The sequence below is a fragment of the Littorina saxatilis genome, linkage group LG8 (assembly GCF_037325665.1).
Source record: "Littorina saxatilis isolate snail1 linkage group LG8, US_GU_Lsax_2.0, whole genome shotgun sequence".
Lineage (NCBI taxonomy): Eukaryota > Metazoa > Mollusca > Gastropoda > Littorinimorpha > Littorinidae > Littorina > Littorina saxatilis.
The window spans coordinates 24,203,627-24,217,565 of NC_090252.1; the positions used below are offsets into that span (position 1 = coordinate 24,203,627).

The 13,939-nt window shown below is 41.7% G+C and overlaps 1 protein-coding gene across 1 annotated transcript in view; it reads right to left on the reverse strand.

Annotated features, from left to right (window-relative positions):
* Window positions 1-8,929: 8,929 nt before the first annotated feature.
* Window positions 8,930-13,939, reverse strand: part of LOC138973104 (uncharacterized) — a 62,283-nt gene continuing 57,273 nt past the window's right edge. Inside the window, exons 36-39 of the mRNA XM_070345765.1 lie at window positions 13,307-13,482; window positions 12,551-12,690; window positions 10,467-10,575; window positions 8,930-9,886 (exon numbers count right to left, since the gene is read on the reverse strand). Of these exons, the coding sequence (XP_070201866.1) occupies window positions 9,557-9,886; window positions 10,467-10,575; window positions 12,551-12,690; window positions 13,307-13,482 (755 nt within the window). The 3' untranslated portion in view covers window positions 8,930-9,556. The remainder of the gene's footprint in view (window positions 9,887-10,466; window positions 10,576-12,550; window positions 12,691-13,306; window positions 13,483-13,939) is intronic.

Here is a 13,939-nt window from a genome sequence, read left to right on the forward strand (position 1 = left end):
GACCGTTTTGGTTACTTTTTGGCGTCACGTTAGCAAACACATTTTTCTGATAGATTTTAACACCACAACACTAAATCTAAAGTTGTGGGGCAATATTCCAAACCACCGGTGAGAAAAACGTTGGTTTGTGTGTATGTTTTCCTTCTTTGGCGTTACTATTCTTGTTTTGAGGGTTGGGTTCATAAAACGGACATAAAACTTAAACCGCTTGACAGAAATTCTATAACTGTAAATCATTCGAAAGGGAAGGCATTCATGTACACGTTTGTGCCACTTAAAATGACGTCATTATCTGTTTATTTTTGTGAAATTGACAAGAAGAGCGGGGTAGTAGTTGCGCTGAGAAGGATAGCACGCTTTTCTGTACCTCTCTTCGTTTTAACTTTCTGAGCGTGTTTTTAATCCAAACATATCATATCTATATGTTTTTGGAATCAAGAACCAACAAGGAATAAGATGAAAGTGTTTTTAAATTGATTACGAAAATTTAATTTTGATAATAATTTTTATATTTTTAATTTTCAGAGCTTGTTTTTAATCCAAATATAACATATTTATATGTTTTTGGAATCAGAAAATGATGGAGAATACGATGAACGTAAATTTTTTTTTTTTTACAATTTTCAGATTTTTAATGACCAAAGTCATTGATTAATTTTTAAGCCACCAAGCTGAAATGCAATACCGAAGTCTGGGCTTTGTCGAAGATTACTTGACCAAAATTTCAACCAATTTAATTGAAAAATAAGAGCGTAACAGTGCCGCCTTAACTTTCACGAAAAGCCGGATATGACGTCATCAAATACATTTATCCAAAAAATGAAAAAAACGTCTGGGGATATCATTTCCAGGAACTCTCATGTCAAATTTCATAAAGATCGGTCCAGTAGTTTAGTCTGAATCGCTCTACACACACACAGACACACACAGACACACACACGCACATACACCACGACCCTCGTCTCGATTCCCCCCTCTACGTTAAAACATTTAGTCAAAACTTGACTAAATGTAAAAAGGAGGAATAATTGCAATCACACACACACACACACACACACACACACACACTTACACACACACACGCATGCCTACACACACGCACGCACGCATACACACACACACACGCGCGCACGCATGCACGCACGCACGCACGCACGCACGCACGCACACACACACACACACACACACACACACACACACACACACACAAAGACACATACACAAACATACCGACAAAATGATAGACATACACACAGTGAGACAAACCGACACAGAAACACCCACACATGCACGCACGCACTTATGTACGCGAACAAAGACGTAGAGATGCTTATAGAGAAACACTTACGCAACCAAAAAAACACGCACACAAACACACAGACAAACTTCATTCTTGGTAGAGAAATGCATTTCTTTCTGTATTGCTTTCTCTTTAAGTGCACCTACCTCGCAGAGAGAGAGAGAGAGAGAGAGAGAGAGAGAGAGAGAGAGAGAGTGAGAGAGATAGAGAGAGAGAGAGACACACACACAGACAGACAGAGACACAGAGAGAAAGAGAGAGATAGACAGACTGATAGACAGACAGAGGGAGAGACAAACATACGAACACACAGACAGACATAGACAAACACACAAACAAAGACACACAGACAGACTTTACTATTGTATGTGCAAGTAATTTTGTTAAACCACACGTTACGTTCACTACTGAACGTGTAACCATGTAAAACGTTACTATCTCTTTATATGTGTTTACTTGCATTGTAATCCTGGGGGGGGGGGGGGGTTATAAATGTATGTAACGCGCAATACATGCCTTTTAACTTACTAGAATTGGAAATGATTGTCATTTAAAGACTAGCATAAGAGTGTGACACGTGGTTCATTCGTTATTACCTTATTACAAAAAGAAAAAGATAACGGCACTGACGCTACCAGAAATAGAATTTATCAGTGAAATTCTACCATCAATTTAGTAATCGATGCGATGTAAAATTATCCTAAAACTGTGGTATGATCACGACATCGTTTAGCATTTAGGATCAAATGGTGCCAATGTGTCCACAATGCACTAATCACAGACAACAGTTATACGCTTTACGTACATGTAACTCTCCAACTGACATTGTCTGCCATTTGAAACAAATGACTTTCGAAGGAAAATTAACTCCTATATATAAATATTATGTATGATTTTTAATAATTACTTGCACTTTTTGAAAATAAAGCTTTTTCTACGATAAGGTGTTTACCCCCTAAATGTACAAGTCATCCGGTAGAAAAACCGGAAGTATCGTGTACTAAGCATATGTATATGTTTAAAAAGTTAATTGTGTTAACGTAGAACATCTTGCCTATGTATATGTTTAGGTTTTGAATACTTTAGGGGAAAAGCATAGCCATTATTCAGTCATCTTTAACTAACACCCCTAATCTCAGGGCCCATTTTGTTAGTGGGGGTAGGGTTTCAATCAGTCAAAAATCACTTTCATTCAATATTGTCTGCCATTTCAAATACATACACGTAATTGCACAATTTCTTGAATTTTAAGATGCTTTAACTGACTATACCAAGAAAACCTGCACTTTTTGTAGAATTAGTTTTTTGTCCATGATTTATGTTTAAAAATGTCAATTCTTACGACAAAAAATGCTAACAGTTGCCTCACCAGACGACACGTACCTACGACGTGAATCGTGTCTGCCAATTAAAATGCATATATTTTGAAATAAGGGGAATCATAACATATTTCACTGTAAAGTGTCTCACTCTAATATCTTCTGGGTTCATGGTGTATTTGGTTAAGTGAATTGCAGATAAGGTTTTTTGAAAATGACAGCTATACATATATTTTATTAAAACTGAAACTGGTGGAGTGAAAAACAGACCTGTTTTGAAGAAGTCGTACTAAAATCATTTATGGCCTTGAACTTCACAGTTTGCGTGTTATCTTTTAAAGAAAACCCGTTTTCATCACTAACAATGACCTAATTTACACATACATATCGGTCGGTCATAGTCGCGTTTTTTTAGAGAGGTAGTGTACAAAATGTCGTTTTGTACGTTTAAATTACATGTCCATTATTTTAGTCATATATCAATCAATAAGTAAATGCGCATACTTTTATTAAACGTTACTTTCACTTTAAGATCGCTTCTAACATTTAGTATAATTTCTGACAAATGCACGCTATGTAATAAATTGATAATATTATGGACGCCATGTGGTAAAACCGGAAGTTGAATTATTTTGCGATAGCAAAATCCTTTTACAATGATCACTTTCCTTTTATATTGAGCTGATCTTTAACGTTATGGGTAAAAATCTAACAGATTGAACCAAATTATCCTTTTTCAAGCCTGTGTATGTGTAAACTCTTTTTTGCTTCGACCCGGTTCGGTTTTCGGAGTTGATTCAGAATCATCCATTATTTATCTTATATGACTGTTGTTTTCCTCAGTAAATTAACAATTGTTGATGTAACATAATTTTAGCTGTGAGAATAAACAATTTTCAAGATGTTTTTGATTGCGGTTTCAACCAGGCGTTCAGTTAGCTATACATATCGATTGAGAAAATGGCATTTCCTGTTTTGTCGTCCGCATGTTATACAGATGTTGTTAAAAATAAAACTGTGTATACGAATTAGGCATTTTACTTGCTGCCTGATGGCAACAATCTTTAGCTTTCGTTTAAGGTATAATTTGCTTATATCCGTATGCAGTCAAGCGGTACATGACGTTTTTTTTGTAACCTACCCCCTGCGTCATGGCTGCATTTTGCAGAATATGGGTCATGTTACAAAAACGCTTCTCATTCTTAGGTGGTTGGGTTTAGCCATTTGTCGTTTACCGAACTGTGGCTGCAAATAAAACGAACTTTCCAAAAAACATAATATCTAATGTGACCACCAAAAGTAACCCTCCCACTATAGCCAGCCAGGTGACTACTTGTTTTTAATCCAAATATAACATATTTATATTTTTTTGGAATCAGAAAATGATGAAGAATAAGATAAACGTAAATTTGGATCGTTTTATAAAAATTTTTTTTTTTACAATTTTCAGATTTTTAATGACCAAAGTCATTAATTAATTTGTAAGCCTCCAAACTGAAATGCAATACCAAAGTCCGGCCTTCGTCGAAGATTGCTTGGCCAAAATCTAAATCAATTTTATTGAAAAATGAGGGTGTGACAGTGCCGCCTCAACTTTTACAAAAAGCCGGATATGACGTCATCAAAGACATTTATCGAAAAAAAGAAAAAAAGTCCGGGGATATCATTCCTAGGAACTCTCATGTCAAATTTCATAAAGATCGGTCCAGTAGTTTAGTCTGAATCGCTCTACACACACACACACACACACACACACACAAACACAAACACACACACATACACCACGACCCTCGTCTCGATTCCCCCTCTATGTTAAAACATTTAGTCAAAACTTGACTAAATTTAAAAAGGAAAAATAAAACTGTACTCACGTAGGCTACTGACGAAGACCACAAAGTAGTAATTCTCAAAAACTTCGAATCTAAGGTCTGATACTTTTACCGATCTACATGTACCTGAAGAAGACCTCCGGGATGAAAGTGTTGAGATTTGTTACTTCATCATTTTCGTCAATGCGTGAGTACAGTATTTTGTTTTGTCTCAGAAAGTTATTTAAATGTGCAAACCGTGCACGTCATATGGTCAAAATACGACTTAGAGAGTTCCATATAACCTAGTTCTTATTTCCGCCTCCAGATTATTTCTATATTTCTTAAAAGAATTAAAACAAGAGACAAGATCAAAGCCTCATTACAACCTTTGTTCTGTCCGATACTTAAGATTGTGTCTGTTAAACCGCGACTGTTACTTAGACTGAGACACAGCGGGCTGTCATTCCAGTATTGTTCCGGTACGTTAAGTCATTTTCGTGTTTATGTGGCTGGCCGACAGATTGTTTTTCAGACCGTAGTTACCACGATTTGTTATGCCAACTTCGAACAAAAGATGTAACGAGTAGCAGACATAATACTGTCTTGCAAGGTTGTGCGTCCATGTGTGTCAGTGTACGTGTATCAGCAGGGCCGGACTACCGGGGGGGTTATGGGGGTTGCGCAACCCCCCCCCCTAGCCTAAACATGTACCTTACTTATTTAATTTTTTTTTATTATTGCTTATTTTATGCCGTTTCATGCAAGGAGCGACCATTTTCCTATCTCAGAATATGACCTACCCGTCCCCCACAACGAGGGGGGGGGGGGTGGGTTCTAGGGTTTCCGGACCCCCCCCAGCCAAAAAATAAAAATATTGAATGAGGTATGCATTTCTTTATTTTACATTGAGTTTCAATTTTTGGGGTATTAATCAGTGACAAAATCTGCTGCCTGAAACTGGTAATGATCATCCTCAGAATGCACCAGATTGCACCATTTTGCATCCTTTTTTTCAAAATTTTCCGGGGGGCATGCCCCCGGACCCCCCTAGCAAGCTAGGCGCTTCGCGCCGTCGGCTCGGCGCTTTGCGCCTTCACACCCATATCTTCACAATATACTTTTGAAAAAAACCAGTCATAAAATGAACTGATCAGCCCCTGCCGCCAGGGGGGACATCCCCCTGGGCCACCACTGGCAACCCCCCCCCCCTCCTCTTCGCCTAGTCCGGCCCTGATCAGTGTATGTGTGTGTGTGTGTGTGTGTGTGTGTGTGTGTGTGTGTGTGTGTGTGTGTGTGTGTGTGTGTGTGTGTGTGTGTGTGTGTGTGTGTGTGTGTGTGTGTGTGTGCGTGCAAATCAGTGCAAATCTGGCTTTGTTGTCATGCATGAAATGTTAATGCTAATGAAAAGAGTTATCTGGTGCGCTCTGCACGACTGGGGACAAATTGTGTGTGTTCATGGTCCAGAGATCTTTCAATTTGTACCCTTTTGTTAGCAGTGCTTGAACCCGGAGGGAGCATATCAATGTTTCATGAACGCGCATACAGGCGCAAACTCACCCAAAGTCAAAATACCCTTTTTTGTCTCAAAGTCGACTCCATTAGTGGAATGCGGTTGACAGTTTGATCTCTCGAGGGAAGGAGGGATAGTCAGTGTGGAGTTGAAGTGCAACAAACAATACCTGCTGAAGTCCTTATTTTCGCCGCCTGAATGCACGTAAAATCGAGCCAATTTCCCGTATGACTTCAAGACTGACTCGAAGCAATTTGTTTTGGTGTGTTCTTCGACGGGCGCTTTGGCGGGGTGGTAAGACGCCGCGGCCTCTTAATCGGAAGGTCGAGGGTTCGAATCCCGGCTGCGGCCGCCTGGTGGGTTAAGTGTGGCGATTTTTCCGATTTCCCAGGTCAACTTATGTGCAGACCTGCTTGTGGCTTATCCCCCTTCGTGTGTACACGCAAGCACAAGACCAAGTGCGCACGGAAAAGATCCTGTAATCCATGTCATATGTGTGTGTGTGTGTGTGTGTGTTCAATGACAGATTATGAGGTTACAGAAACACGTAAATACCCAGCATGCTTCCTCCGAAAGCGGCGTATGGCTGCCTTAATGGCGGGGTAAAAACGGTCATACATGTAAAATTCCACTCGTGTAAAACACGAGTGTACGTGGGAGTTTCAGCCCACGAACGCAGAAGAAGAAGAAGAAGGTGTGTTCTTCAAAGCTTCCAACGGGAGTATAAACACAATTGTTTCGGGCAACTGTGATTGTTTTAAATGAAATTTAAATGAAGCACTGACACAATACTCAATAAATCACTCCTTTAAACAAACAAACAAACAAACAAACAAACACACCACCAAACAAGCAAACACAAACCAACTAAACAAACGAGGTGTTGACATAATTACAATAAACGAAAGGAATACTGTTTTCTTCTTTAATTGTATTTGGTATTCGTAGGTTGTTGTATCACAATCACAAACACGTGAAAAATACTTCTGCTTTTAGCCGCTGGGAATTTCAGGATCAAGCAAATCATTTGTTAATGGGGAGAAGATAAGCTGCATATGTCACTAACACGGCGGAAGAGAAGAATCTTCTCAAATCGAAACAAGTCGCGTAAGGCGAAAATACAATATTTAGTCAAGTAGCTGTCGAACTCACAGAATGAAACTGAACGCAATGCCATTTTTCAGCAAGACCGTATACTCGTAGCATCGTCAGTCCACCGCTCATGGCAAAGGCAGTGAAATTGACAAGAAGAGCGGGGTAGTAGTTGCGCTAAGAAGGATAGCACGCTTTTCTGTACCTCTCTTTGTTTTAACTTTCTGAGCGTGTTTTTAATCCAAACATATCATATCTATATGTTTTTGGAATCAGGAACCGACAAGAAATAAGATGAAAGTGTTTTTAAATTGATTTCGACAATTTAATTTTGATAATAATTGTTATATATTTAATTTTCAGAGCTTGTTTTTAATCCGAATATAACATATTTATATGTTTTTGGAATCAGCAAATGATGGAAAATAAGATAAACGTAAATTTGGATCGTTTTATAAATTATTTTTGTTTTTTTACAATTTTCAGATTTTTAATGACCAAAGTCATTAATTAATTTTTAAGCCACCAAGCTGAAATGCAATAGCGAAGTCCGGGCTTCGTCGAAGATTACTTGACCAAAATTTCAACCAATTTGGTTGAAAAATGAGGGCGTGACAGTGCCGCCTCAACTTTCACGAAAAGCCGGATATGACGTCATCAAAGACATTTATCAAAAAAATGAAAAAAACGTTCGGGGATTTCATACCCAGAAACTCGCATGTCAAATTTCATAAAGATCGGTCCAGTAGTTTAGTCTGAATCGCTCTACACACACACACACACAAACACACACACACACACACACACACACACACACGCACACACACCACGACCCTCGTTTCGATTCCCCCTCGATGTTAAAATATTTAGTCAAAACTTGACTAAATATAAATAGGGGCACAGTGGCAAATGCGTATGAATACGCTCTGTGGAACCGTTAGCGCACTCAAAGAGTGGCTAACAGATTATAGCGCATTGCCATTAGCCTATCAACTGTTTCACATCAGTCATGTGACACCATAACTTACTGAAAATTATTATTATTATTATCATTACCTTCAAAGGCCATTTTCCTAATTCTCAGAATGTTATGATCGAAACATTGCATACATAAATTGAAAACACTGATAGGCCTAACAGACTGTATCGAAGAAAGTTTGTGTGCGTGCGTTTGGGGGGGAGGGGGGTATGTGTATGAGTGTGTGTGTGTATGTGTATGTGTGTGAGTGTGTGTTTGGGGGGGATGTGCATGAGTGTGTGTATGTGTGTATGAATGTGTGTGTGTGTGAGTGTGTGGGTGTGAGTGTGTGAGTGTGTGGGTGTGTGGGTGTGTGTATGTGTGTGTGTGTGTGTGTGTGTCACGGCTGTTCCCGGGGCTTCATTTAGAACTGCTACTTTAGCTGCAGGCTATTTTTAGCACCCATTCCTTTCCCACAGCAGAGATAACACAGCAGCTAGTAGCTCACTTGGTGTTATGCTCTGAGAAGGCAAATCTCCCAGTATAGCGCAGGAGCAGTTGGGTATAAGACGTAAGCGAGCTTAACAGTGTGCTGGCTGCAGCTGTTGGTAGCCAAACTATTCCCTCTGCTGGGCTTGTTTTTAACCCACACTAAAACGCAAGCTAGGAACAGCCGTGACGTGTGTGTGTGTGTGTGTGTATGCATGTGTGTATGTGTGTGTGTGAGTGTGTGTGTGTGTGTGTGTTTGTGTGTGTGTGTTCAAGGACAGATTGTGAGGAAAAGGCTAGTATCTGTATCCTTGTTAGTTCAGTTTCTCTCTCTCTCTCTCTCTCTCTCTCTCTCTCTCTCTCTCTCTCTCTCTCTCTCTCTCTCTCTCTCTCTCTCTCTCCAGCGCTCGAGCACTCTCGCAATCACACAACAGAACTCCTGCGAGAAAATGAGAGCCGTTGTATTTATTTACTCAAACAAACATCAGCCAAGTTATGTACGATCCATGCGTGCATTTTGCAAATCAACAAAATATGTGAAATCAGGGTTGAAGGCTCAAATAAATTACCAATATTTGAACATGGTATTTTCGACCATTGTCAATACCCTGGAGAACCGGTTGACAGTAGTTATGCGTAGTGTACATTATACAGTGCGTATTTACAATTAACTCAAGAAGTAGTTGAACAAATTATTTAAAAAAAAAAAGACAACAAATTGAAATAACCGCTTCACGTGAAAGATGTAGTTAGGTTTAAAACTGAGCTATCCATGGTAGATATACTAAAATGGCACTTGTCTGACGGTACGACCTCACCTACGAGATTGTGAAATTGCAAAGGCTGTCATCACCACTATGAATTGGCATACGGTTGTTGCCGCGTTTGCCTGAGTTATACAAAAATAACAAATTTAACACAGATCGTCGCAAGCGAACACAAAACAATAACAAAATCAACGGTTCGATCCTGACAACACGTTTAACCCACTAACCGTGCGATCTTTACAAGTTAAAATTACCAACAATTCGGATCCACTGAGCATTCAGAACCATTCTTGTTAAGGTGATCCACCATTTAAAAAATCCCCGCGTCCTCCTCCTCAACGAAGTCATGAGACTCCGCAGCAGCCCTCATCTGCTCGGGGGCATTCGGGGTGATGGCAGCGCCCGCCAGAGTGTAGGGACGCTGAAGAGGCTGGTAGCCTGAGGCTTGCTCGGGCAAAGTCTGACCCCGCTGCATAGGTGAACCTCTGACGCGGCACTGGTTGCTGGGAATGATGTAGGAGCGGAAGAAGTCGTTGGCGGCCTGGAAGATTTGGCGTTGAGGTCCCTCCATCTCCAGAGTCTTCTGCCCGTCGTAGTTGCCACACAGACCGCACATCTGTTTCTTGTACACGTTGGAGACCTGGTAAGAAAAGAGAGAGAGAGAGTGTGTAAAGGCCCAACGGGGTGTTTATTCTAAGCCTGATAATAACTGGGCGGAGTCGACTTCGCGAAGTGTATTTCACGAAGCTGGTTGCACGGAGCTTTGGTACTGACTTTTCGGCAAAGAAAGATTTCGAGAAGTCGATTTCGTGGTCAACTAAGGAGAGTCTTTACACGTTGGAGATCCAGGGTTTGGAAAGAATAGGGAGAATTTGCAATGAAGACACACAGTGCTAGCACGTGCGCGGGAGCACACACACACACACACACACACATACATACACAGACAGACACACACACACACACAGACACACACACACACACACACACACCTACACACACACACACACACACACACACACACACACACACACACACACACACACACACACACAAGAAACGTACGTCAATGCTGTTATACTTCTCGTTACACAATAATATACGGCAGCTCGCGCGGGCGTGCGCACACTCACAAACACACACACACGCACACGCACACACACATACACACACACACACACACACACACACACACACACACACACACACAAGAAACGTACATCAACGCTGATGTCGGAGAAGTCAAAGAGGATGTCCAGTCCCACCAGAGGGTACTCCACGTGGATGAAGCCACCTCGTCTGCGGCTGATGATCAGCGCAACTGCCTCCCTGCAAGACAAACACTTTTAATAATTGTGACCCCCCACCACGGAATGAGTCGCATGTCATCTATGCATGATTTTCATATTTTTACAATTTCCTAAAGAGTGTTTTATGCTCTATCCAGTGATAAAAACCGTTTTAGAAAAGAGCGAAAACTTTTCGAGTTATAAGCCTGTGACTGAGGTGACCCTCACACTGTTACCACAGTCCCCCCGGACTTCTATTAAGCCTAGCGCAGAACCGCGCGAGGTGACTTGCGACTCATTTCGTGGTGGAGAGTCACGTATAGTATTTCTCGATCTTCACAGCACCACTGGTGGCTTTTATAAAAATCTCCACTTTTCACAGGAAGCTGTCAGGACATTTGTGGAATGTGCCAAAGTGGAGTCAATTGTTTGGTGCACGAGAAAGTCTTATCCCATGTAAAAAGCCTGGTAAGATTTAAGATAGTCATGCAAGAGTCGAATAGGAGACTTTAGTCCGAGATAAGCTGGTTTAAGGATACTGTCTATGCCGGGCTTAAATCTAACCTTGAACCAAATAATCGCGCTAACAATCTGAAAAATGACTGCGGGTGAGACACACCTGTGGGTAAGATAAAAGACCGCGCTGACGGTTTACTGGAGCCCTGGACTGGGGTGCACGACAAAGTGACCACCCAAACGGGAGCCACCCGAAGTGTTGGATTGGTTGAAACTGAGATTTTTACGATTTCAACGAATCAGAACCGCAAAACTGAGGGTTTTTTTACGATTCTAACGAATCACTCCCCGCGGTTTGTTCTCTCCCGTTTGGATCCATACACTTTCGGTTCGTACACCTCCGCACCGGAGTTGGCTGGGGACCTCGGTGGGTATTTTTGGGGGTGAGTGCTGTGCTGGATGAAACTGACCGTCCGTAAGCGATGGTCTTGTACTTTATGATAGGCTGTCCGTGCTTGACTGTATTTAAGTTTTACGACCTAACGACAAAGCCATTTGGGGCATGTGAGACGGGGAAAGCCCCTCCTTTGTATTAAAAAAATAACAAAAAAGATAAAAAGGAAGTGGGATAAGCAAATGCCGACGTATTGCTGCTGGCGGCACGAGAAGGCCTAGAGTTGGCTGGGGACCTAGGTGGGTAGTTGGTAGAGTATTGGACTTATGATCTTAAGGTCGCAGGTTCGAATTCGGTCCGGTGTAACACGAAATTTTTACTCCACGAAAATTTACTCCGGAATAAATATTTCGTACGAAATTCTTACTCCGAATACACTTTTCGTACGACAAAAGAACTCCCCAAGGCACGAAAAAATGACTCCCTCCACGAAATTTTTACTCCCCATTTTTTTTACTTCCAGTAAAAATCTCGTACGCAAAACTGATGGGATGCGGGCGAAGGGATAATGCCAATAAGTGATCTCGCGCACACGAATGTCGCGCTACCCTCCTTCCACCCCTTCAACCACCAAGACTAACAGGGGACAAGGGAGTAAAAATTTCGTACACCTGGCATGGGAAGTTAAATTGCTTGTGTTGCTTGTGTTGGGGTGAAGTAATTCATTCGTTATTTATTCGTTATGGGAGTAACATTTTTACTCGGAACTCACCTGTCTTGGGGACTAATTTTCTCGTGAAATGGGGGAGTGCTTTTTTCGTAAAGGGAGTAACTTTTTCGTACGAAATATTTACTCCGGAGTACAAATCACGTGAGAGTAATTTTCTCGTGTTACACCGGGACGGACACGGGTCAACTTTATGTGCAGACTCAGAGACGGTGTCCATGTTCAATCCCCGTGACTTCACTGTGGCACGTTAAAGACCTCGGTCATTCTGCCACAAGTCCAGGTGTCTGATTGCACCTTAACACGCCTACACGTGGGTAGCGCGACTCTGTTGCTGTGCTGCTAGCTTTCCACTGGGAGGAAGCGGCCCGAATTTCCCAGCCATGGGACAACACAGTAATGAACATGAGACGAAAAGAAAAAGGAACAAAAACTGACCGTCCATAAGCGATGGTCTTGTACATGACGATGGGATGTCCGTGCTTGACGATCTGCTGCTTGCCGTCCACCATCACGCGGTCGCTGATAAAGTCAGGGATGATCTCCACCTGGTGCTGCTCCGCCAGGATCTCCAGGGCCTGAAACAGGTGCTCGTGAGACTGCTTTATTTGTTAATGACAAACGACACTGATTAAACAAGCGGAGGAGTTTGCTTGGTTTTTTACTCTCTTTCCCAATGGGAAACCCCTGACATCAAAAGAGATTTCTTTTTACAAAAAGACGTGATTCTGCGATTAATGGCGCCACGTAAACATTTGATCTCTTCTTCTGCATCTTTTTTGTAAGAGAGAATGACTCTTAAGATCACCAGTAGGCTGTGCATGTATCGGTATCGGACATCATTAAGTAAGTGCTAAGAGTACCGCCAGCAGTCCTTCAATTTGAAGGGTGTAATTGGCACCTCCCTGAAGACCACCATGTAAACTGATAAAGGAAACAAACTTACAACGGTGTCCTATACTGTATAGGCTATACTTGCCTACATTCAACCTTTCTCGTTTGTTTGTTTTTATTTTATTTTTAAATATTATTATTAGGTGTCATTGACCTGCGCATCTGTTTGATGCTGATCGCGAATGTCTTGTCATCCGAACAGTTCATGGCAAGCACCAAGTCAGCGTACTAATGAATGTTCCGATGTGTCTATCACTATACAAGCGAACCTTTCTTGCGTTTTGAATAGGTGTCACTGACCTGAGCAGGTGTCGTGGCGTTCTGCTTGATGCTGATGGCGAAGGTCTTGTCCACGGAACAGTCCATGGCCAGCAGAGTCTTGCAGCCAGCAGTGGACTGTTTCAGCGCCAGTCTGGGCAGGCGGTACACGGCTCCGTCGCTCGTACGTACGTTGTTGCGGTCCACTTTGCAGGTAGCTGAGGAAAAGAAGCATTTGTATAAGTGGTGTGTGTTTTTTCGTGTGCTTTTTGGTTGTTTTTTTGGTTTTTTTAGAATTGATTTTCCTTTATTGATTGAATGAAGAAAGCAAACTAACGTCAAACTGCAAGGGTCATTCGACTCAAATGCACACTCCTGCCCGTACAAACAGTATGGTTAACCATCTCAGATGTTTTTCCGCTCTGAAAGTAGGCGACCCGAATTTTGAAGCAATTTGACTTCTTCTTTGCCATATGTGGGAAGTCATGCGCTCTTTTCGGGAGTAGAACTGTTAAATATTTTTGTCGTTCTTGGTTTCGTGCTTGTGTGTACACACGAAGTTTTCAAGGCACCAGCAAGGCGGCGCAAAAAATTACATGGGAGATCGATAAAGATCTCAACCCTGAACTCATTAGGCGGATCCAGCATTCGAACCCAAAACCTTCAGGCTAGAGC